Source organism: Podarcis bocagei (assembly GCF_964188305.1).
Source record: "Podarcis bocagei genome assembly, chromosome: 2".
NCBI classification, from domain to species: domain Eukaryota; kingdom Metazoa; phylum Chordata; class Lepidosauria; order Squamata; family Lacertidae; genus Podarcis; species Podarcis bocagei.
In genome coordinates this window covers 117,229,962-117,254,546 of record NC_138126.1, presented here as the reverse complement: position 1 = coordinate 117,254,546, position 24,585 = coordinate 117,229,962, and the positions used below count along the sequence as shown (strand labels likewise).

The 24,585-nt window shown below is 45.8% G+C and overlaps 1 protein-coding gene across 6 annotated transcripts in view; it reads right to left on the bottom strand.

Annotated features, from left to right (window-relative positions):
- LIMA1 (LIM domain and actin binding 1) overlaps positions 1 to 24,585 on the bottom strand; it is a 70,898-nt gene that overhangs the window by 40,223 nt on the left and 6,090 nt on the right. For 3 of the 6 annotated variants that reach the window (XM_081181291.1, XM_081181293.1, XM_081181292.1), the window contains exons 1-3: positions 20,876 to 20,979; positions 12,838 to 12,974; positions 4,101 to 4,146 (exon numbers count right to left, since the gene is read on the bottom strand). In XM_081181291.1, the coding sequence (XP_081037417.1) occupies positions 4,101 to 4,146; positions 12,838 to 12,956 (165 nt within the window). In that variant the 5' untranslated portion in view covers positions 12,957 to 12,974; positions 20,876 to 20,979. Of the gene's footprint in view, positions 1 to 4,100; positions 4,147 to 12,837; positions 12,975 to 20,875; positions 20,980 to 24,585 lie in introns of those variants that run through there. The other 3 variants (XM_081181296.1, XM_081181295.1, XM_081181294.1) reach the window with 3 other exon arrangements.

The window sequence follows — 24,585 nt, the reverse complement described above, 5'->3', positions numbered from 1 at the left end:
CTTTGTACACTGATACAGTTTGGGGAGAACAGTACAGCATGGGCTGTGACAATGGAAGAACATCCCAAAAAGGTAGAACATCTGCTATGCATACAGATGCGATCCCTGGTGAAATATGCTGGGTTGAATGGTGAGAAGCTGCTGTCAGTTGCCATTCTGAGTTCCTTGGGTCCCGGAGCTGAAGCCTGGATGCACGGTGCGATGTAGCGGTGTGGCGGGCAGTGGTGCTGCGGTGCTGTGCGTGGCAGTCAGCTCAGTGGAATCCCACCTTCGTCGCCAGTGAAATATACCAGGAGTCGAGTGTGAATTTCATGCTCTTTATTCAGCTCATAGTAGCAATGAATGAAACTTTCCCCAAAACGTCTAGCTATATATACATTATTTACACAATGAGCCCCGCGTGATAGGCTAATTCTGGGCTGCTCCTGTAGGCCAATCAGGTTGCGGATTCACCTCCTCCAGAAGCCTGACTGGCTGCTCCTGCAGGCCAATCAGGTTGCGGATTCACTTCCACCTGGAGCTGGATAGGGTGGCTCCTGCGGACCAATCAGACTGCTGCATTCTGGATCCTACTGTACATAACACCTGGCATCACCAGGGATCAGAGAGACCCCTGCCTTGGAAGCCCTGGGGAGACACTGTCAATCAGTGTGGGCATCTCTGAGCTAGATGCCAGCATGGTGTAGTGGTTAAGAGCGGTGGACTCGCAATCTGGTGAACTGGGTTTGCATCCCCGCTCCTCCACATGCAGCTGCTGGGTGACCTTGGGCTAGTCACACTTCTCTGAAGTCTCTCAGCCTCACTCACCTCACAGAGTGTTTGTTGTCGGGGAGGAAGGAAAAGGAGATTGTTAGCCGCTTTGAGACTCCTTAGGGTAGTGATAAAGCGGGATATCAAATCCAAACTCCTCCTCTTCTTCTACTATTAATTGTCTGAAGAGATGCGAGGCTGCTTCCTGGTTCTTTAAAAACGGAACACTTTTCAAACACTCTTCTCATTCCTTGATGTGCAGCAGCGGAGCATGTTTTCATAGCACCCAGGGCACATGCGCCAGGCGAGACACGGGGATCAATCGGAGCCTGCCGCACACCAGCCCTTGGATCTGAACAGGTCCTAGTCTCACAAAGCACCTCGGGGGCATGAGAAGGACACCGTTGCGTCCTTCTAGCCTCAAGGGGCTGGGATCAAAGGGCGCATGACTGTTGCGTCGTTCTCACACCACCCTCCCTGTGCCACTTTGCGAGGTTGGGATCTGATCAAATCCCAGCTGTTCAAAGCGGGAGGATGGTGTGAGCAGCACGCCTTCCAGAAAAATGTGTCCAGCGTTATCACCCTGGCAGCTCACCCCCCTCCAAACTACACCCCTGGTGATTAGTAGAGTGGGAACAGTCCTCACAGGAATGATCCATTGTCAGAGTTATACACAGAAGGTGGAATTCAGCGAAGGCTGCTTTCCAGGTGGACTGATCTCCCCTCTCCTCCCATCATGAAATGTTTTGGAGGGTGTCTACCAACCCCCTGAGCAGATTTGCGGGGTGCACGGGGGGGGGAGGGGAGAAGGGAGAAAGTCCCACTGCGCTAGTGGGACCGCTTGAGTGGGTTTCTGCTAGGGCAGCAACTTGGTTGAATCTGGCTCTTAAAGGAGGAGCAGGCTAGTTTCTCAACAACAACAAAGAAAGTGTTACGTGTACATTTTGCCTCATATTTTAAGATTTACAAATGACAGAAATGTATTCTCTGCTCCTGCACCCCAGACTTTTTTTTTTTAAATGAAAGCTGGAAATCTGTCGGCTATGGTTCATCCGAGCAAGAAGCAATTTCCTCCCTTCCCTCACTGCAAGAAGTGAGATTACAGGGAACCAGGCAGAGGGCCTTCTCGGTAGTGGTGCCCGCCCTGTGGAACGCCCTCCCATCAGATGTCAAGGAAATAAACAACTATCTGACTTTTAGAAGACATCTGAAGGCTGTTTAGGGAAGTTTTTAATGTCTGATGTTTTATCGCGTTTTCAATATTCTGTTGGGAGCCGCCCAGAGTGGCTGGGGAAACCCAGCCCGATGGGCCGGGTAGAAATAATAAATTATTATTATTCCCATGGAAGCCTATGGACCTCACCCCCAGTATCACATGCACTTCCAGCCCTGCTTCAACAAGGTATATGCATTCTGTGCAAGGGCCAGAAAGCTGCATGCACCCAGGAATTCCACAAGCAGCCCCACCCCATTCTCAAAGTCTGTAAGGTACATGTGGAGAAAGTGTTCCCAGACAATGCTGGGGTTGCCCTCTTTTGAAGGCCATTGTGTTCCACTGTAGACGTACAACAGCACACCACAAAACAGTAATAGCAAGGATACTTCTAAAGTGCAACTACAATTTAAAATTATTATGGTGCTAACTGCAGCATGCATCACCATTTTCTTATTGTCCTTATTGTCCTTTGTGGGCTTGTTAAAGCGATGTCTATGACAGGGGTCAGAAACCTTTTTCAGCAGGGGGCCGGTCCGCTGTCCCTCAGACCTTGTGGGGGGCCAGACTATATTTGGGGGGGATGAACAAATTCCTATGCCCCACAAATAACCCAGAGATGCATTTTAAATAAAAGCGCACATTCTACTCATGTAAAAACACGCTGATTCCAGGACCATCCACGGGCCGGATTGAGAAGGCGATTGGGCCACATCTGGCCCCTGGGCCTTAGGTTGCCTACCCCTGGTCTATGATGATGGGAGTTGTTATGTACTAAAGTTCTCACCCTGGGCCAGCAGGGGGATAGTGTAGATAGTTTTCACTCAGGTCCACGTCAGTTATTTTAGGCGGGAAACCCTGGGTTGCTGTTGCTACAATGTTGATAGCCGGCTGCCTATAAAAGCATGTTTGCTGTTCAGTTCTGTCCAGCTTCAATAAAGAGCTTCTCTGGAGAAATCACTGTGTCATCTGCTATGTTCGCCCACAACTTAACAGGAGTTTTACAACAATAGGAGGGGTTTTGTAGTTGACGTGCACTTCATACAGAACAAAAACATGCCCACCACCTGTTGGGCTCCCTGAACAGATATTCTATTCAACAAGGATGACAAAGGCAGAAACATAAATAATAGACTTCAACTGGTGAACTGGAGATTCAGGAGGGGGAGAAGAGAAGGGGTCAAAAATATCTTAGTACAAAAGACGGAGCAGCAGCAGCTCTGAGCCAGAAAAAAAAAAAGCAATAGTACAGTCATACCTTGGGTTACAACCGCTTCAGGTTGCAGTTTTTTGGGTTGCGGACCGCCGAAACCCAGAAGTACCGAAATGGGTTTCGGCGGTCGTGCATGCGCAGAAGCGCTAAATCGCACTTTGTGCATGCACAGAGGCGCCCGATCACAACCCGCGCGTGCACAGACGTGGGTTGCAAACTTGCATCCCGCACGGATCACGTTCACAACCTGAGCGTCCACTGTTACTTAGAAACAGAAATCCTCTTGGTGGCATGGATTTGGGGTGGTACAAAAAGTTATTTTGGAAAGCGGAGGCATACCAACTTCAGTTCCTTATTCAAACAGCTTCTATATTTCTGTGTTGAGTAAAATAATCAGGAATTGGGAATCAAGGTCAGCTCCATCTCCTCCTACAGGGTATCCTTTAGGTAGCAGCGCAGGTAGAAATTCGGAACTAAATGCGAGCATCCATTTAAGCCTCAAAGCTAAGCAATGAGCGAAAAGGTACAGAATCTAACAGCTGCTTTGCTTCAGAGCACAGAGAAGGCTATTCATGGAAGTTTTGAGGTTAGGACAAAGGACTTGGGAGCTATGAGCGTTCTGGTTTTGAGAAGCTGATACAGAGAGAGTCAGTGCATGACCCCAGGGAAAGTCACTTGACTTCCTTGTGCTTCGGTCAACCCCTGAAAGGACAAGAAAGTGGGTCAGAGGCTGGGCAAGGCCTGGAGCTCAGGAGCTAAACAAAAGCACCCACAAAGCAAGTTTCCTAGTCAACACCAGATGAAGAGACAAGACAACTCTCTTGAGGACACTCAAGAGCAGCCACTACAGGAAATGGAGAAACTCCGATGCTGTCATGGTTTTCACGTGGCAATTCATTCCATAAATATCTTTTCAATACTTACACTTCTTTTTTTCTCCGCAGTTCCTTCCTCGGCTGCTTTCTGGTACCTTTGTGGGGAAAGGGGTAGAGAGAAGGGTTGGTGAGAGAAATGGAGAGAGAAATAGCTTTATTCTCAGTCCTAAACTTGCAGTCCTAAACCACAGAGCCTAGGACTTGCCGATCAGAAGGTTGGTGGTTTGAATCCCCGCGGCAGGGTGGGCTCCCCTTGCTCGGTCCCTGCACCTGCCAACCTAGCAGTTCAAAAGCACCTCAAAGTGCAGGTAGATAAATAGGTACCACTCCGGCGGGAAGGTAAACGGCGTTTCTGTGCGCTGCTCTGGTTCACCAGAAGTAGCTTAGTCATTCTGGCCACATGACCCGGAAGCTGTACGCCAGCTCCCTTGGCCAATAAAGCGAGATGAGCGCCGCAACCCCAGAGTCGGTCACGACTGGACCTAATGGTCAGGGGTCCCTTTACCTTTACTTTTAAACTTGCAAAGTGAAGCACGCACAAAGTTTGTATGTGTGGGTCATTCGAGGATCTGCTAAATGTTGGATGACTGACAAGGCTGTTTGGCGAAGGAGAAAGAAGCCTCTAAACTTTTTCAGCAGGGGGCTGGTCCACTGTCCCTCAGACCTTGTGGGGGGGGCCGAACTATATGGGGGGGGGGAATGAACGAATTCCTATGCCCCACAAATAACCCAGAGATGAATTTTAAATAAAAGCCCGCATTTTACTCATGTAAAAACACCAGGCAGGCCCCACAAATAACCCAGAGATGCACTTAAATAAAAGGGCATATTCTACTCATGTAAAAACACGCTGATTTCTGAACAGTCCATGGGCCGGATTTAGAAGGCGAATGGGCTGGATCTGGCCCCCAGGCCTTAGTTTGCCTACTCATGCTCTAAACCATATGGTGCCTCCATTAATCATGGCATGAGCTTTCATGTATGGCAAGCACCACCCTCTCGGTTGGTGAGTACAGATACATGCATGTGAATGGGTAGAGAAGGAGAAAATGGTAAACTGACTGGAAACAACACATCACACATCTCAGTAATCCACAAAAACCTATGCCACAATACATCCATTCAGTCTTTAGGATCCCACAAGACACACCCTGCAGCAGCAAATTGTTTTAAACTGTGCTTTAAGAGTTATTTAAAAGCCAATTATATGACAGACTAGCAGTTTGGGTCACTGCAGATGGTGACAGCAGCCACAAAATTAAAAGACGCCTGCTTCTTGGGAGAAAAGCAATGACAAACCCAGACAGCATCTTAAAAAGCAGAGACATCACCTTGCCAACAAAGGTCCGTATAGTTAAAGCTATGGTTTTCCCAGTAGTGATGTATGGAAGTGAGAGATGGACCATAAAGAAGGCAGATTGCCGAAGAATTGATGCTTTTGAATTCTGGTGCTGGAGGAGACTCTTGAGAGTCCCACGGACTGCAAGAAGATCAAACCTATCCATTCTGAAGAAAATCAGCCCTGAGTGCTCACTGGAAGGACAGATCCTGAAGCTGAGGCTCCAATACTTTGGCCACCTCATGAGAAGAGAAAACTCCCTGGAAAAGAGCCTGATGCTGGGAAAGATGGAGGGCACAAGGAGAAGGGGACGACAGAGGACGAGATGGTTGGACAGTGTTCTCGAAGCTACCAGCATGAGTTTGACCAAACTGCGGGAGGCAGTGGAAGACAGGAGTGCCTGGCGTGCTCTGGTCCATGGGGTCACGAAGAGTCGGACACGACTAAATGACTAAACAACAAAGCAGTTTGGGGGAGATTAAGCCCCCTGTGGCCTCTGACTGAGAATGGTTAAAAGCCCTTAACTCACAATGCAGTTTGAAGTTGCTCTGCATTTAAATGCTCAACTGTCCCCAAATAAAAGCCATTTGGAGGAGACAACAGAGTCAGTAGTTCTTGATAAGGCCTGGTTACCACACCCATGACTAATGTTCACCGGATAACCTCTCCCCTGAATTTCCTAAGTATTCTTTCCGTAGCCTGCAGATATGCACTCAGTCCTTCTTGCAAGCCATTCTTCAGCTGCATGTACCACACAATGGACCCAGCAGACAAGCATCTCTCAGGTGATTTATTCTTAACTCGGACCACCACCAATGTGGAACCCACCCACTTTCAAGGTCAGGGTTCCCCAGCGTGTGAGTCAGGCACATACACTGTGCTCCTGCGCATGAGGATGGGGGGGGGGGTTTACTGGTTCTGTGGCATTAGGAAAGGGATTGGAAGAAATTTAAAGTCTATTTGAATAAATATTGTACAGTGGTGCCCCGCAAGATGAATGCCTCGCAAGACAGAAAACCCGCTAGACGAAAGGGTTTTCCGTTTTTGAGCTGCTTCGCAAGACGATTTTCCCTATGGGCTTGCTTTGCAAGACGAAAACGTCTTGCAAGTGTTCCGGTTTTTTTTCTGCTTCCCCCCCCCCTTTTTCTAAGCCGCTAAGCCGCTAATAGCCTTTGAGCCGCTAATCCGCTAATCCTTTAATAGCCGCTAAGCCTTTAATAGCCGCTAAACCACTAATAGCGCTAATCTGCTAAGCCGCTAATAGGGTTGCTTCGCAAGACGAAAAAACCGCTAGACGAAGAGACTCGCGGAACGGATTAATTTCGTCTTGCGAGGCACCACTGTAATATTAAAAATTAGAAGTTACCTGAAAGTACCAAATAGGCCTAGGATTAATTTAGGAGTTAATTAAATAAATGAGATTTAAAATGTTAATAAAAGTTAAGAAATCTGATTTTAACTGGAATATTGTCTTTGAATAATGATATTGGAAAGTTGTTACATTCAGTTACAAGGAAATTCATATGGGAGGGACTAGAGGAAGTCAAGCAATATGTTTATGAGGTTGGAACTTTAATTAATTAATTTGTATTGTTTATGTGTTTGTTGTTATATCTTCTATTTTTATTCATTGTAGTTGTTTTATATTTTTGTTTTATTTGTTTTACAGTATGTGTTATATTTGTATGAAACTCAATAAACATTATTGTGGGAAAGAAAGGAAGATCACAGGACATCTCTGGGCCCCTCCTAAAGCCCTACAAGAGAAGGTCAAAGGAATAAAACAGTATCTCTGAATCCATTTTTCAAACCAGGTTAGGAATTTGAGGCAAAAGGAGTACAGCCCTCCTGGTTCACAAAAATTCAGTGTACCTCAGCAAGGTTCTTGGACGGGGTGGGGGCTGGGGGAGCATTTCTTTATTTTATTCACAGTATTTTTATACCATTCATTATCAGTATGTTCTAGGGGTCGTGCACATTTAAACATGCCTGCTTATCGTCTCCCAAAGCAACTATTCCGAACTTAAAAATCGAAAGCGTAATGCGGGTGGTCAACAAAAGAGGTTTAAAGACTCTCTCAAGGCAAACGGGGGGGGGGGGAATGTTGTATAAACACCGACACCTGGGAAACACTGGCCTGCAAGCGCTCCAATTAGAGAACAGCCTTGACCAAAGGTGTCATGGGCTTTGAAGACGCTCAAACTCAGGACAAAAGGGAGAAATGTACTAAGAGGAAGGCACACTTGGCAAACCCTCACCATGATCAACTCCTGCCTGGAAACCTATGTCTTCACTGTGGAAGGACATGTGGATCCAGAATTGGCCTCCACAGTCACTTACGGCCAATTCTGGGTCCACACGTCCTTCCACAGTGGGAAAATAGGTTTCTAGGTGGGAGTTGATCATGGTGAGGGTTTGCCAAGCGTGTCTTTCTCTTAGCACGTTTCTCCCTTTTGTCCTGAGTTTGAGCGTTAAACTGACTTACTGTTAAAACAGTGCTCATGGAAGACATCTTATTTGGCTATGAGTGATCGCCAAAGAAGAATAAAATTTAAACAAACCTACAATATGAACACTCCACCTATCCAGGGCTTTCTTCCAGCCGGAACTCAGTTCTAGCACCTCTCAGGTGGGCGCCATTGCCATCCTCAGAGAATGAGGGATGCATTCATGGCAAGTTCCAGCACCTCTTTTTCTAGAAAAATAGCATGGCGCCCTACCCCTGTTCTGACTGGCGTGGAATATAAGGCGCCACCTGCCTCAGGATCCTACCCATCCTGCTTCAGCACCATAGCCGCACAAGCACATTTTCCCAGGCACCTCAGGAGTGTGGAAGTGATGGAATTCCAAAGATGCAATTTTGGCCATTTGCCAAGATGGCTTTGGAAGGGGACTTGGCAAATTCATGGAGAACAGGTCTACGAATGGCTGTTAGCCATCGTGGCAGCTATAGGGAATTTCCGTGTTAAGCAGCAGCACACCATTGAATGCCAATGACTGGGAAGAAAGAGATGGGGAGTACTATTGTCATCATGTCTTGCTTGTGGCCTTCCCAGATATATCTGGTTGGCCACTGCAGGAAACAGTTTATATATTTTCTCCCAGTTTATGTAGGAGGAATTAAATAACCCTTTAATGAGGGTGAAAGAGGAGAGCGCAAAATATGGTCTGAAGCTCAACATCAAAAAAACGAAGATCGTGGCCACTGGGCCCATCACCTCCTGGCAAATAGGGGAAGAAATGGAGGCAGTGAGAGATTTTACTTTCGTGGGCTCCATGATCACTGCAGATGGTGACAGCAGCCATGAAATTAGAAGACGCCTGCTTCTTGGGAGAAAAGCAATGACAAACCTAGACAGCATCTTAAAAAGCAGAGACATCACTTTGCTAACAAAGGTCCATATAGTTAAAGCTATGGTTTTCCCAGTAGTGATGTATGGAAGTGAGAGCTGGACAGAGGTCCTGTGGCTGGGACGGGGCGATATGGGATTGGGGGGGCAACTCCCATCTCTTGCGGGGGTGCAATTAGTGCCAGCACCGTCCATTAAGAGTTTGGGTGTAATCTTCGACACCTCCCTTTCCATGGAGGCGCAGATTGCAGCTATAACAAAGGCGGCATTTTTCCATCTCCGCCAAGCTAAGCAGTTGGCTCCTTACCTCTCTCGCCCTGACCTAGCCACTGTGATCCACGCGACGGTCACCTCCAGACTGGATTATTGTAACTCGCTCTACGTGGGGCTGCCCTTGAGACTGACCCAGAAACTCCAGCGGGTGCAGAATGCTGCAGCGAGACTCCTTACGAGGTCTTCGCTGCGAGATCACATTCACCCGGTGCTATACCAGCTGCACTGGCTCCCGGTGGAGTACAGGATCAGGTTTAAGGTGCTGGTTTTAACCTTTAAAGCCCTATACGGCCTAGGACCCTCGTACCTACGGGACCGCCTCTCCTGGTATGCCCCACAGAGAAGCCTACGGTCTTCAAATAAAAACATCTTGAAGGTCCCAGGCCTCAGAGAGGTTAGGCTGGCCTCAACTAGAGCCAGGGCTTTTTCGGCTGTGGCTCCGATCTGGTGGAACGCTCTGTCACAAGAGACCAGGGCCTTGCGGGACTTGACATCTTTCCGCAGGGCCTGCAAGACAGAGCTGTTCCACCAGGCCTTTGGCTAGGGCACAGCCTGACTCCCTCCCTCGGCAATCTTCGCAGAGCTCTGGCCCAATGGTTGCCAGTGGCTTGAATTAATTAATTTTTATAATGAATGATTTTAGAATGTTGTTTATGTTGTACTTTTGTACTGTTTTATTGTTGTTAGCCGCCCTGAGCCCGGCTTCGGCTGGGGAGGGCGGGATATAAATAAAATTTATTATTATTATTATTATTATTATAAAGAAGGCTAATAGCCAAAGAATTGATGCTTTTGAATTATGGTGCTGGAGGAGACTCTTGAGAGTCCCATGGACTGCCAGAAGATCAAACCTCTCCATTCTGAAGGAAATCAGCCCTGAGTGCTCACTGGAAGGACAGATCCTGAAACGGAGGCTCCAATACTTTGGCCACCTCATGAGAAGAGAAGACTCCCTGGAAAAGACCCTGATGTTGGGAAAGATGGAGGGCGCAAGGAGAAGGGGACGACAGAGGATGAGATGGTTGGATACTGTTCTCGAAGCTACTAGCATGAGTTTGACCAAACTGCGGGAGGCAGTGGAAGACAGGAGTGCCTGGCGTGCTCTGGTCCAGGGGGTCACGAAGAGTCGGACATGACTAAACAACTAAACAACAACAACAAAGGGGAATACATGGTAAGCAACATTAAGATATATAAGCTAGGTGCCAAATGGCTCCTTAAACCAGGGTCTCCAAAACGGAATGCCTAGTTTCCATTTTGGGGGCTTGATGGCTCAAAAGTCATATTTTTTATTATGACATTTTGGCTCCTGAAATCCACTCTGATTGTGCAGATAAAATATAATGGATGGAATTCTACAGGATGTGTTGCTAGTGTGTGAAAACAGTCAAGATCCAAGGATCCCCTGGCATACACCTCCAGATGGTGGAGACACCAGGCACCATCCTGGCACCCCTGGCATCTTCACTTGGTTGCCAGTGGCCAATAGCCAGGTGAAAAATGCGCCTGGCGAATTTCAAATGCTGATGGTAACAGTCCCTGCAATTTATAACTCTGCACAGTAGATTAGGATAGGAGATAGTGACTGGTTCAAGGTCAACCACAAGGAGCTTCACAGCTGAGCATCAATGGTTGGGCAGCAAGGTTTCCTGGGTGCTGGTCTAACACTCTTAAGCACCTCACTTCGCTGGCTCCCTTATGTGGCAGGGGGTTCATTCCCTGCCACTTTATCATTTTGCTAGGCTGGAGAAACAGTACAAATCAAAGAAGAAAGCTCCTACTTTTGCATCTCTCCCTGCACCCTGTGCTCCAAAATGTTGAATTTTACACGGGACAAGAGGATAAATAAAAACATCTTCACGCTGGCCCAGCCCAACTCTTCTTGCCACTGGGTGGCATCTGACCACAATAAATGTGCCAATGTGTTGAAACATAATTGGAAGCAAATAAACGCAGGGCGTTTATAGTTCTGAAATCCTAGAAGCAAAAAATGGACCTGCTGCACAGGGATTATGTAGCACTAGGATTCAGAGAAGCAGTGCTGGATCTGGGTATCAGGAACAGTGCTTCCAAAGAGGGAGATAGATAGATAGATAGATAGATAGATAGATAGATAGATAGATAGATAGATAGATGATAGATAGATAGATGATAGATAGATAGATACAGACAGACAGACAGACAGACAGACAGACAGACAGGACAGACAGATATTCCTTGTTTTAAACGTTCATTTTCGTAGGGGCTTTGAGTTTCACTTTTTGGGAACAGGGGACTAATAAATATAACTATATATACATATGGACAATCCATATATAGACACACAGTCCATGCTGATAGTTTTCCTGAGGACTCTGGATTGTTTGGGATTCTACTGCACTTTCTAAAAAGAGGCCAAAAAAGCACTCATTGGAGGTGTTGCACAAGTACAGGATCAGGACATTATTAGTACAAAGATCAGATGTCTGTAAACCTCCTGCTGAACTGTTGGGGGGGTCTATTTTTCAGTGGGTAAGAGAATTACACACAAGCACTGGCAGAAGAAACGTCATGTTAAGCCTCTTAACAGGCCACATTTCTTAAGCAACAAGGTGTTTTAAAATATTCAGAGTGGCTAGCCTCCCGTGCCCCACATTGAATGCTTCCACATGCAGCCAGTTCCAATTTCTGTCAGCGGAGAAGGCGTTGTCATGTTCATACCAGCTAGGATTGCTGAAAGCATGGATTACAAAAGCCAACTCCTTTTGATTCTATTATTTCCTCCTTCAGAAACCTCAAACTGAGCTGCTATCTCTATCAGGAATCCAGTGGAAGCATTTCCTGAAAACACTTAAGGTAGATGATTTGGCAAGCTACACACCTTAGCTACCACAATGTTTGTTTTCCTAGTTCAACAAAAACATGGTGACATCCCCCAGTCCTCTGTTCAGTAATCTCTGCAAAGGAGAACAGCTCTAATACACAGGGGCTCAGTTCTGGCATCATAGCAAACGCTGGTTGAGTGTGACGTCTGAATTGACAACCCATAATCACAAATGCACCTCCAGAGGCCATTAAAATAAGAAATGCAGAGAAGATAGAACAAAAAGCAAACAAGTTGTTAAAGCATAACTCGCCTGTACACCTGGGAAAGTCAAGCCCAGTATACCTGAAGGAGCATCTCCACCCCCATTGTTCTGCCCAGACACTGAGGTCCAGCTCCGAGGGCCTTCTGGCGGTTCCCTCACTGCAGGATGTGAGGTTACAGGGAACCAGGCAGAGGGCCTTCTCGGTAGTGGCGCCCGCCCTGTGGAACGCCCTCCCATCAGATGTCAAGGAAATAAACAACTGACTTTTGGAAGACATCTGAAGGCAGCCCTGTTTAGGGAAGTTTTTGATGCTTGATGTTTGATCGTGTTTTCAATATTCAGTTGGGAGCCGCCCAGAGTGACTGGGGAAACCCAGCCAGATGGGCGGGTTGTAAATAATAAAATTGTTGTTGTTGTGTTCTAAATTTACAGGAATACGAAACTGTGGTTTGGAAGGATGGGAATGTCCAGATTAAGCCAGAGGGAAGACCTATGTCAAGAATAATGTTCAGTTTCTCCAGCACAAGAGTAGAATCATAGAATCCTAGAGTTGGAAGGGACCACGAGGGTGATCTAAGGACAACCCCCTGCAGTGCAGGAATATTTTGCCCAATTTGGGGCTCAAACCCCAGATTAGGAGTCTCGTGCTCTTCAAAATACATACAAAAAAACCAGTATGGCCAGCTGCTAGTTGTTACCCCTGTTCTCATAGAAAGAACAGTCAGTACTCTTGGACAGGACAGTCGCAGAACTTACTTGGAGAACCTCTCCATGAGAGCCGATGACTTGTTCTTGTTGACAAAAGACAACTCCTTGGCAGTGATCCTCAGAGAATGTGAAGTCCATTGCCTTCTGTTAAAGGGAGACGGCTCCATCTTGAAATGCAACAGCAACTAGAGAGCGAATGGGGGAAAAGATTTTACGTTGAATACTTCTCTTGCTCCATGGCAGACTTCTACATTTCTCTTCATTCCACTGCCTGCTCTCAAGTTGTTAAAAAAAGAAAGAAAGGCTTAACTGGTTTCATGCTAGATTCCCTGAAATATGCCTGAAGAAATCTTCAGTTGAATTACTAAAAAAGAAAAACATATCCACAGCAACAAAGACACCCGCCCCCCATCTTATAAAGTGATCCTCAGAGACCTTTAAAGCCCTAAACGGCCTCGGTCCAGTATACCTGAAGGAGCATCTCCATCCCCATCGTACAGCCCGGACACTGAGATCCAGCACCGAGGGCCTTCTGGCGGTTCCCTCACTGTGAGAAGCCAAGTTACAGGGAACCAGGCAGAGGGCCTTCTCGGTAGTGGCGCCTGCCCTGTGGAACGCCCTCCCAGCAGATGTCAAAGCAATAAACAACTATTTTACTTTGAAAAGTCATCTGAAGGCAGCCCTCTTTAGGGACGTTTTTAATGTTTGATGCTGTACTGTTTTTAATATTCAGTTGGAAGCCGCCCAGAGTGGCTGGGGAAACCCAGCCAGATGGGCGGGGTATAAATAATAAATTATTATTATTATTATTATTATTATTATTATTATTATTATTATTATAGTTGCGTAATCTGCATTACAAGAAGAGGAGGTTACAGTTGAGGAGCCTCAGCAAACGCGGTTCCCATGCAAACACTTCTCAATGAGTTATGGATAAGTTCAACTGTAGTGGAAGCTTTATATTGCAATACTAGCTGATTATCTTGAAGAAAAAAAGCCAAGCACAGCAGAAATAATGGGTGGTAGCCAACTAACTTATTCCACCTCTTCCTCCCCTCTCCTCCCCCAAGACTGTTCGCAGGGCAGTTGGGAGGAGATCTGGGGAAGATGCAGAGAAAAGGGGGTTTTTCCATTGCACAAGCATAAATCCTTACACTGACAAAATGAGTTAGTTGGCTGCCACTGCTCAAACTATTTTAAAATACAATTTGAAGTACCGTATTTTTCCATCTATAAGACGCCCCCATGTATAAGACACCCCCTATTTGGGGGGACCCCAAATTAAGAAAACATCCCTCAGCACTACCCGTGTATAAAGACGAGCTCCAATTTTAAACCTATTTTTTGGGTAAAAAAAGAACAACTAGTCTTATATGGTACACGGAAAAATACGGTAAATCAAAGGCAATGCATAAGCATAGCTCAACTCATTTATGGATCGGAAACCTATGGGTGGCATTATTTTCATTGCAAAGGCTGCTTGAAATGAATGGAACCCCGCCAGATGGGCAGGTATACTTATTATTATTATTCATTATTATTATTGACACTAAAAGAAGAAATCTTGCCAATGTCCAAGCCCTACACTAACTATGGCACAACACCGGCTAAGAAGAACTAATCAAGGATACTGCAGGGAGCAGGAATGAATAACCTCTGAAGCATCTGAAAGGTAGACAAAAAAATTAACCAATAGCATCCTTTACCAAGGTGAGTTAGCATTTCCCTCGAATTACCATGAACTGCATGAAAGTTAGCAGCATTGTAATCTCTTTCCTCTGGATTCCATCATCATAGTGTTGTGAGTCTGGGAGTTCTAGACTCCCCCTAAAATGCTGGATCCAGTAAAGAGCTAGAATTTATTCAAGCTTCCTGAACCTCTGGATCCGGCCACAGTTAAAATGTAAGTCAGGGCAGCTTCCTCTGGAAACAGCCTGAGAGATGATGCTTTTATTATTTATGAAATTTGTATACCGCCGTTCCTCTGAAGATCCCTGTTCACAAAATGAAAACACCAAAATACATAAGAGATGGGCCGTTAAAGGAGAACAGAAGGTGGGTCATTAACAAAGCGAGGATTATTACTATTACTACTACTACTACAACAAACGCATAAAGTGTTTTCCTGAATACAGTGGTACCTCGGGTTACAAACGCTTCAGGTTACAGACTCCGCTAACCCAGAAATAGTACCCTGGGTTACGAACTTTGCTTCAGGATGAGAACACAAATCGTGTGGCAGCAGTGGGAGGCCCCATTAGCTAAAGTGGTACCTCAGCTTAAGAACAGTTTCAGGTTAAGAGCGGACCTCCAGAACGAATTAAGTTCTTAACCCAAGGTACTACTGTATAACATTGGGCAGAGCTGGACAGGGGGACAGCAACATCAGAAGGAAATGCAAAAAAAAAATCATCATCAGACAGTGGTAATTACATAGTTAAAAGTTATCTGGTACCACAAATTTCCCTGACCTTGGTATGCCAATCAACAGAGATAATGTGCTAAAACCCCTTTGTCTCTGTTCAATCCGCAAGCAATAACATTTACGTTCCTGGTGAATTGAGAGCCACGCTGCAGTCTCCCTTTGAAGTATAATTCGCTCCGGGGATGTTCCCCTAATAGCTTTTGAATAATGTCATTTCTGATGTCAGATTTGTGTCCATTTATTCTTTTGCATAGGGACGGGCCTGTGTTGTCCTATGAGGAATATAGAAGGGGCATTGCTGGCAGATGGTGGCATATATCACATTGGATGAGTAAGGGATGAATGAACCCTTGATTTGTGGATGACATTATTACGTCCTGTAACAGTACTGCCAAAGGAGACACAGGGACAGAGCGGGCATCGGAGTCTGCCAAAACAAACAACACGAAGCAGGCATTCAGGCAAGTTGACGGGCGAGGGAGGGCCGATTTTCCCATCTCTGCTCACTCTGAGATTTTAAGAAGGGGAAGAGATCTACTGAGGGAAGTGAGGTGCACTACAACAAACATCTTAAATCTCATTTTGCAGGCAGCCCGCAGGTGAAGGGAAGCTAACCAGGAGACAGTGCTCACTTAAATCCAAGTTCCAAAACCAGATGGAGAGGCCCAACAGCAGCAAGAAGACCCTGTTCAAATTAAGTGCGAGAACTGGTTCTTCTACTTTGCTAGCTTGGGAAAATGACCTGACCACAGAAACCAATCTAGAGGAAGTTACATTCCCCTGGGTGGAGGTTGACCCGAGGGACAGACTCTTTCTATTCTCTGGAATAATAAAAGGAGTAGCAGCAGCAGAAAATGACAGGAAAAGGCCACAAGAGCAGGGCTTGGCGAATTCAGTTAAAAGCACAGGTTCTCACGCACATAGGCATTCATAAGGGGATGAGAAAGCATAGCAATAACACGAAGCACTAAGCAGGGCAAATTGGGGAGGGTGGAGTACAGACGAGGGACCTTTGGCCTCAGACACAGCCAATTTTTAAGCATTTGGCAGGTTCCCCAACTTGCTCCTGTGTGCATGAGAGCCAAAGCTGAAAATTTAAGCACGCGAGGGATGCGATCTGCTCAAAGACCGTACAGTGGTACCTCGGGTTACATACGCTTCAGGTTACAGACTCCGCTAATCCAGAAATATTACCTCAGGTTAAGAACTTTGCTTCAGGATAAGAACAGAAATCGGGCTCTGGCAGCGCGGCAGCAGCAGGAGGCCCCGTTAGCTAAAGTGGCGCTTCAGGTTAAGAACAGTTTCAGGTTAAGAACGGACCTCCGGAACGAATTAAGTACTTAACCTGAGGTACCACTGTATATCATAGCTATCAACCTTCCCTTTTTTTGGCGGGAAATTCCCTTATTCCAGCGCAGTTTCCCGCTGCTATCCTGGATGGTTAGATATCCCATAGACTGTCCCTGGGACAGGTGAGGCTGCTGATCCCTTATTTTCAAATCTGAAAGTTGACAGCTATGGCGTATATGGACTCTCTGGGGTGTTTCCTAATATCACAATTGCAATGCATATTTGTCGGTTTGCCTGCATCAGTGGCTTCAGGTTAATGCACCTTCCAACATGTCGAAGCAGGTAATGAACTTTCACCATTCAACTATGGGACAAGAGGTTCCACGGCCGTCATTTGCGCAATCCAGGCAAACACGTTTGGCCCTTAGACAAGCCAGTACAGACTAGGCTAGAACCCTTCCCTTGTTTGTAGCTACTTTCCCGTGTGCCAATGTTTTCTCTCTTTCAAACTAGCATTTCAGCATGCTAAGCTCCCAACCCCTGGCCTGGCCACAATGTCGTGTCTCCGCAGTTTGTGTGAACCTTGCCCTAAACTGCCAAGACAGAGACAGCCGTCATGCAAACCAGTGCAGGGACGTAAGTTCATGTCACTTGTCCCTGGAATGGGCGCAAAAGTTTTTCTGTACGCCACAACAGCTGCGAGAATATTGCTAGTGAAGAATTGGAAGAAACAAGATTTACCAACTATTGAAGAATGGCAGATGAAGATGATGGACTATATGGAACTTGCCGAACTGACCGGGAGACTCCGAGACCAGAGAGAAGAGATGGTGGAAGAAGACTGGAAGAAGTTTAAGGAATATTTGAAAAAATACATTAATATTTAAAACTTAGAATAGCTTTGGAAGTGGATACAGGCTGTAGGGTTAGAAGTAGAAGATAGGGTATTTTAAAATAGTATTATTTGCAAGTGATAAAAAAGTTATTTTAAGTGTGATTTTAAAAAATGGTTAGAAATTATGATATATGTAAACTGCTAAAGATGAAGTAAAATGAAAATCAGATAGGTGGGACTTGGGGAAGCCCACTTAACAATATTTAGAAAAATAAGGATATGACAAGAATTTATTTGTATTGCTTGTTTTTCTGTTTGTGTTCTTTGTGTTATAAAATGAATAAAAAATGGGGGGGGGGAATGGAACGGGCGCAAAAGTTCGGCCTTAAGTATAATGCCACACAGCCGTTGCTCAAGGAAGTTGAGCAGTGCATGTCAACATTGCGATGGATCACCAGCTAAACATTGTGACATATCGCTATATATCGCGCTGTCTGAAATAAAGATGGAGGCATTGGCTGGCTTCATGATTTTCCCCGCTCTGTGGTTTTTTGCCGGCTCCTGCCCTCGTGATTCGCTGCCCCCTGCAGGAGCCAGGGGAGAGCTGAGCCAGCCGAGTTAACAGGGGCTGCAAGAATCGAGAGAAGCATTGGCTGGCATCACGCTTTTCCCTACATTGTGATTTTTGCATAGCATGCGCACGAACCCACCATAATTCACAATGTATTGCCAATGTATTGCCAGACCCTGGTGTTGGGAAAGATGGAGGGCACAAGGAGAAGGGGACGACAGAGGACGAGATGGTTGGACAGTGTTCTCAAAGCTACCAGCATGAGTTTGACCAAACTGTGGGAGGCAGTGGAACACAGGAGTGCCTGGCGTGCTCTGGTCCACGGGGTCACGAAGAGTCGGACACGACTAAACGACTAAACAACAACATTGCCAGGTCAAAAACAATGAAACCGACATCACGATATGGGCTTCAAACCGGTTTTGAACGATATATCGCGCCGCCCTAGTGCCAACTGGTGGCAGGTAAGGGGGGGGGGAAGAAAACTGCACACTAAACATAGAATTGTAGAGTTGGACAGGACCCTGAGGATCATGCAGTCCAATAGAGGAATATGTAGCCGTCCCATACAGGGATCGAACCTGCAACCTTGGCTTTATCAGCACCACCCTTGAACCAACTGAGCTCTACAGGCTGCTCTATACATTTGGATCCTTAGGGTATTTCATGTGCTTAAGAGGTCAGTAACATCCAGAATGCTGCAACTAGACTGGTTACTGGGAGCGGCCGCCAAGACCACATAACACCGGTCTTGAAAGACCTACACTGGCTCCCAGCACGTTTCCGAGCACAATTCAAAGTGTTGGTGCTGACCTTTAAAGCCCTAAACGGCCTCGCTCCTGTATACCTGAAGGAGCGTCTCCACCCCCATCGTTCTGCCTGGACGCTGAGGTCCAGTGCCGAGGGCCTTCTGGTGGTTCCCTCACTGCGAGAAGCCAAGTTATAGGGAACCAGGCAAAGGGCCTTCTCGGTAGTGGCACCCGCCCTGTGGAACGCCCTCCCACCAGATGTCAAAGAGAACAACAACTACCAGACTTTTAGAAGACATTTGAAGGCAGCCCTGTTTAGGGAAGCTTTTAATGTTTAATAGACTATTGGATTTCAATATTCTGTTGGAAGCCGCCCAGAGTGTCTGGGGAAACCCAGCCAGATGGGCAGGGTATAAGTAATAAATGATGATGATGATGATGATGATGATGATGTTCTTAGAGGTCAGTAGCAAGAAGACAACAGTCTGCATTAAGGCAAATGCACCAAGTTCTTCCTTATGAGCCTCCAAGCAAACAAAAAGCCCGTCTTCTGCCTGGTAAAGCAACCAGTTTAGGGGGTACATGGCACTGCCAGAGGGAGCACAAAAAGCAATGCGGTAAGAATGATTTAGCTCCACTTGGAAAATAAGACTGAGAAGCACAGAACATCAACCACTGCCAGTGACATTAAACACCACAGGTGTTGCATGAGCTCACGCATACGAAGGCTGCCAGCCATTTAAACGTGGATTAAGTTTAAATAAGTTTGCATTCCACCAAAACTTCGCTATGGACCCCTTTCTGAGATACTGCAGCATAAGGATTTAATATTAAAAGATGAGCTTTCTTACCAACACTACTCGGTGTGTTGCAGAGACACACCAGCAACAAAATAGCCTCAAACAATGAATAAATGTGCCACTCAATCTCAGCCCTGAAGACTAATCCTGCAGATTAAACTGACTACATATATAACTCTCCTCCCTCCTGCTCTTTCTTGCATTAGACTAATATTTTATGCCACTGTATCTCACTACGTTGGAGACTTTTGATAGGCACAGCTCCACAATTTCATATTACATATTCACTCGGCAATAATAGGATTACGTTTGCTTACAAACCAATTGCGGCCTTAATTTATATGCTCTTCTTTACCACTTTAAAAAAAAGGGGGGTGAAGCTTCTCCAACTGCAAAGTGCCGTTTTAAGTGCCAATATGAACTTTCAGGTCTACGGGTTTTAGCACTATTGATTTCGGCAGAACGCATCGGTTCCATTTAACTGTTCCAGACTCTGCTGTGTCAACCACCAAGAAAGGCTTTCCGGAAGGACTGAACTACGCATTGTGGAAGACCCCATACAGGGCATTGGCCTCACTCTTAGGCCTCCCTGTTGCCCGACAAACTGAGCATGCTCTGGAACATTTGTCTCCCTCCACCTGCAGTTTCAGGGCAGGACCGGCTCTCACACCCAGAGCTTGCTTGCCAGTACTGAGCATCTCACAGAGGGATGGCTGATAAGCTTCCAAGGAAGTCCAGGGTTCCCTCCAAACAAAATTAGCAGAGGCCATCCAGGTCGATGGCTTTCACTCCCCACCTTTTCCTCATGCATGCACTGGTTCAGGACAGCTAAGTGGCTTTTGGGTTTTTTTCTGGTTAATGTTTACACATGAACACTCATCTGCAGAGCAAACATTGCCTAGGTAGGTCCTCTTGCCACTCCCCATGAAACAGAAGCTTTGGAGAGCGACAAATGTGGACTTTAGGATCCCAAAGCAGCCTTGCATGGTTTAGGGAGTACAGAAGCTGATCCATAGCTGGGGAACCAGTCAGCTTTGCTTAAGTCAGGAGTTCTGAAATTCAATACAAGCAGCGGGGAAGGGGGGGGGGGAAGGAACAGAAAGCTTTAACACAGAGACTGCTAGGTTCCCCACAGCCTCCTCAGCAACTACATACAAGTCAGAAGCAGAGAACAGCACGTTCTGAAGCAACAACAGAAAACTTGCAGGCTTTTGCTAAAGCTCAGCCCCTTCCAGCAAGTTTCAGCTGTGACGTTCACTCTGCCCTACAAATTATTGCTAAGAAAAAGAGGGTAAGAAAGGTGAAAGTCTGAAAGCGATTTGGAGAGCTCAGTAGCTTTATGGCTTTTTTCTCCTCGGCCTAGAGTCCACTTGCCCTCTAAACGAGTGCTTAGAGCGAAAGGTATTTGCGACTCACCTTAACGACGAAACTGCCTCCACAACAACTGAGTAAGAAGCTTACGGAACTGCAAAAGCACCAGAGAATGTTTTGCCTTTTTGTGCATCTGTAGAAACATGCAAAGGCACTGGCATACGCTTGTACTTTTGCCAAGAGTACAAATATTTTCAGGTACATCTGGGAGCCAGGCATTTCATAAGAGTTTTGTTTTTCGATTATTAGTGGGAATTAAGGGGAAAGTTTAAGATAAACAGCTTATTTTGCGAACATTATGCTCTGGAAAACTCAAGGATTAAGACAATACATCAGGCTAGTTTTAATAAAAGTATCTCTCAATTTCAGGGACTGGTTAAAGCCCAATATTGTGATGCTACCAATACAAGAAAAGCATTGCCCCTTTCCAAAGAAGTTATGAAAGCGTGAGGCTGCTGCGGAGATCGCACAAATTTTGTAACAGATTTGCATCAGAGCAGCAATGATTCAGTAGACAGTTCCTGCATTAATCCCAGGGAATGCAATATCAAATGTCCTGGACCCTGCAGCCGGGGAAGCATGCATACATTTTATCATTATACCAGCAGCTTGGTTCACTGTGTAGTGACACGAGACAGGGCCTTTTCGGCTATGGCATGCCACATGTGGAAGAGGCAAGATGGCAACTAGGGTGGCACAATCCCACCGCCAAGTCAAAAATCACTTTTTCTCCAGGGCCTTTGGAGGGACTGAACTGGCTGCCCACAGGCTTGAACTTTTCACTCTGCACTGCTGCGTTTTACCAAAGAGAGTTTTGACTTGTATAATATAATTGTTTTAGAATAACATGAAGTGCCTGCAGTCTATAGGATACGTTGGTCTACAAATCTAATAAATAACATAATAAATATTTGTGCTACGCCTGTAAACCATGTCTGAAGCCATGATTATCGTTAACATTGGCAGGTTTTCTGATCGAGAAAGCCAAGGGTGTTGTTTGTTTCAGAAGTGATAACATTACCAGTCTGTTCGTTTTCCCTATGAATTTCAGTCTGCATTCTCTTTACTCACATGGACGTCACTAAGTAAACACATTGCGGACATATCTAAGGTTTCTCATCCCCAGAAACCTTTGGGTGATTACCAAGCGCATTGTTAATCTTTAAAGGAGATAAAAGTTTCTTAGCAAACACGAGATGGTCACGTCACTCCCACTTCAAAGTTATCCATTCCGGGATAAGGGAGGAATTTTCACTGAGTGCACCAAGGCTACTCCAGAATGAGTGGACATTAAATGGCTGTCCACTTCCTTCAGTTGTCCCTCACCTGCTCTTCCGAGTTTCTTGAAGCGCTGTAGTATTGATGTTAAAAATACACACAGCTCTCCCGCAATGATGGCAGTTCTGTGTTTGGGACGCTCATTATCTGTCTTATCCAACAAAGTTTGTATATTCCATGTTCCAAAGTTCAATTGTCTTTTATGACCGCTGGGTGGTGACCCCACTGGGCGCGGTAATCCAGTCAGGGAAACTGGGAGGGCAGACTATGTTCAGGGCACCTTTTCTAGCCTCTCCCCCTTTTGGGGGTGAGCAGAGTAGATCCCAAATAGGGCTGCTCAGTCATGGATACAGCTGCCGAGCTGCTCACCTGCCTCATTCCTTGAGTCAGAGCAACTGAATCTGTATCCACTGCCCATGTGCCGGTTCATGACTAGGGGCTTCCAGATTTCACAGTCCTGCCCCCATTACAATTTGCTGGTCGCCATGGGACTTTTGGGGTTTGGGTTGGGTTTTTGGAAAACGCCTGTGCGTGAATTTATGTGTGTAGATCAGTGCACGCTGACCAACGCACAGTCTTCACAGTAAGGCTCTATTCCGATGGCATGAGTATCACGACGACTGGTAGATTCTTATCTGCTGCAGCCTTCATCCGCCTTCACAGCCGTCATAACATAAGGCTTGTTATCATCCACCAGTTCTGCCGTTGAGGACTTCTTAGATCATTCTTTGTCTAGCTCCTTCCCTTTGACCTTACTGACTTAGGTGACCCTGCTGGGAGTATGAGATTCCCAACGGCTTTGCTCACAAGGATCATAGGAACGTGCAAGCCCAGTCACCACGACAAGGTGAGTCACTTACAGACTCACTGTTAAAACCGTGTTCATGGAAGACAATCTTACTTGGCTACAAGCGACCGCCCAAAGAAGCAGAAGTTGTCCACTTCCAGCCACGACTGCAGCATCACACCCAAACTCAGTATCTATACCAGCCTGCCTACCCCCTATGTTACGGTGTACAGATCATCTCAGGGGTCTTCTCCCTTCCAGCCACACTACAACTAATCTGAATTATGCAGGGTGGAAAACGTGAAAACTTAGAACTGTTTTTAAAAGAGATTGTTCTTTAAATAAATTTCACACAAAGTTCTAGTTTAGATCACTTTCAGAAAACCTAGGGAACTGGAGCAAGACTACTGTTCACTCACGGATTTAAGAAAATGGGCAGCAAACTTTATGCAGTGATAAATGTAGCTTTAACACTGTTCTTTAACCTTTGATCAGTCAGAATTATGTGATGTGGCAGATAAGAACACCCTACCTTCAGATGCCACTCCTTAACCAACAGCTACATATATGGGGAAACTAATTAAAATTTCTAATCAGATAACTAATGGTAGCAGTTGTTGCTCTGCTGGGCTTTATTTATAGCAGGGTTTTAGTTTTAGCAGCAACAAAATGGAACACACTCACCAAGACTATAATGGCTTGATAACAATTGCAGACCCCCAAAGTGTCCCTATTTTCCAGGGACATCCCTGATTTAGAGAAGTCACCTCGGTTTCTGATTTGATTCCGGAATGTCCTGCTTTTCCTTAGGATGCCCCCATTTTCACTGGAGAAATGTTGGAGGGTATCAAGTTATCTGACCCCTGAGCTGTCTGAAGGCAATCCTGTAGAGGGAAGCTTTTAAAAAAAAGTTTAATGTTTTATTATGTTTTTCTATGCGGTGGTACCTTGGTAGTCAAACAACTTAGTTGTCAAACAAATCGGCTCCCGAACATCGCAACCCCAGAAGTGAGTGTTCTGGTTCGTGAACGTTTTTCGAAAGCCGAACATCCGACATGGCTTCCGCAGATTCTGATTGAGTGAAGCTCCTGCAGCCAATCAGAAGCCGCGCCTTTGTTTTTGAACCATTCCGGGGATTAAATTCGAGAACCAAGGTACCACTGTATGTGGGAAGCTGCCCAGAGAGACTGGGGAAACCCAGTCTGGTGGGTGGGGTATAAATAGCAAAATTATCATTGTGGAATGGGACGTCCCTATTTTCATCAGAGAAACGTTAGAGGAAATGTGATTCATCCTCAGTCTCTTGAATACTTTCCCCCACAACATTTTGAATTTTCTTGCCTCCTGCAGAACTATTTTCAGTAATAATTTACTACTCCTTCCCATACATTGATTCGTTTAAACTTGCCTGTGCAGCAGAAAATACAGAACTGAACAGAATTAACTAGTATGAAACCATTTTTTTCAAATATGTTAGCCCCTGGAATCTGCTCTAGAAGATGCCTTGAATCAAACAAGGATGTTAAGTTGATAGCTGTAGAACTTGTGAACTGGCAGATAAGAATCAAATGCTGCTCCCCATATTACACCCTTGCTCTCGCTCCTATAAAAGTAAACTCCCTTTCTAAATCTTTATCACATCCTCAACTTTATTATAGATGTGTTGCTGCCCTGGGCTCTTTCAGGAGGA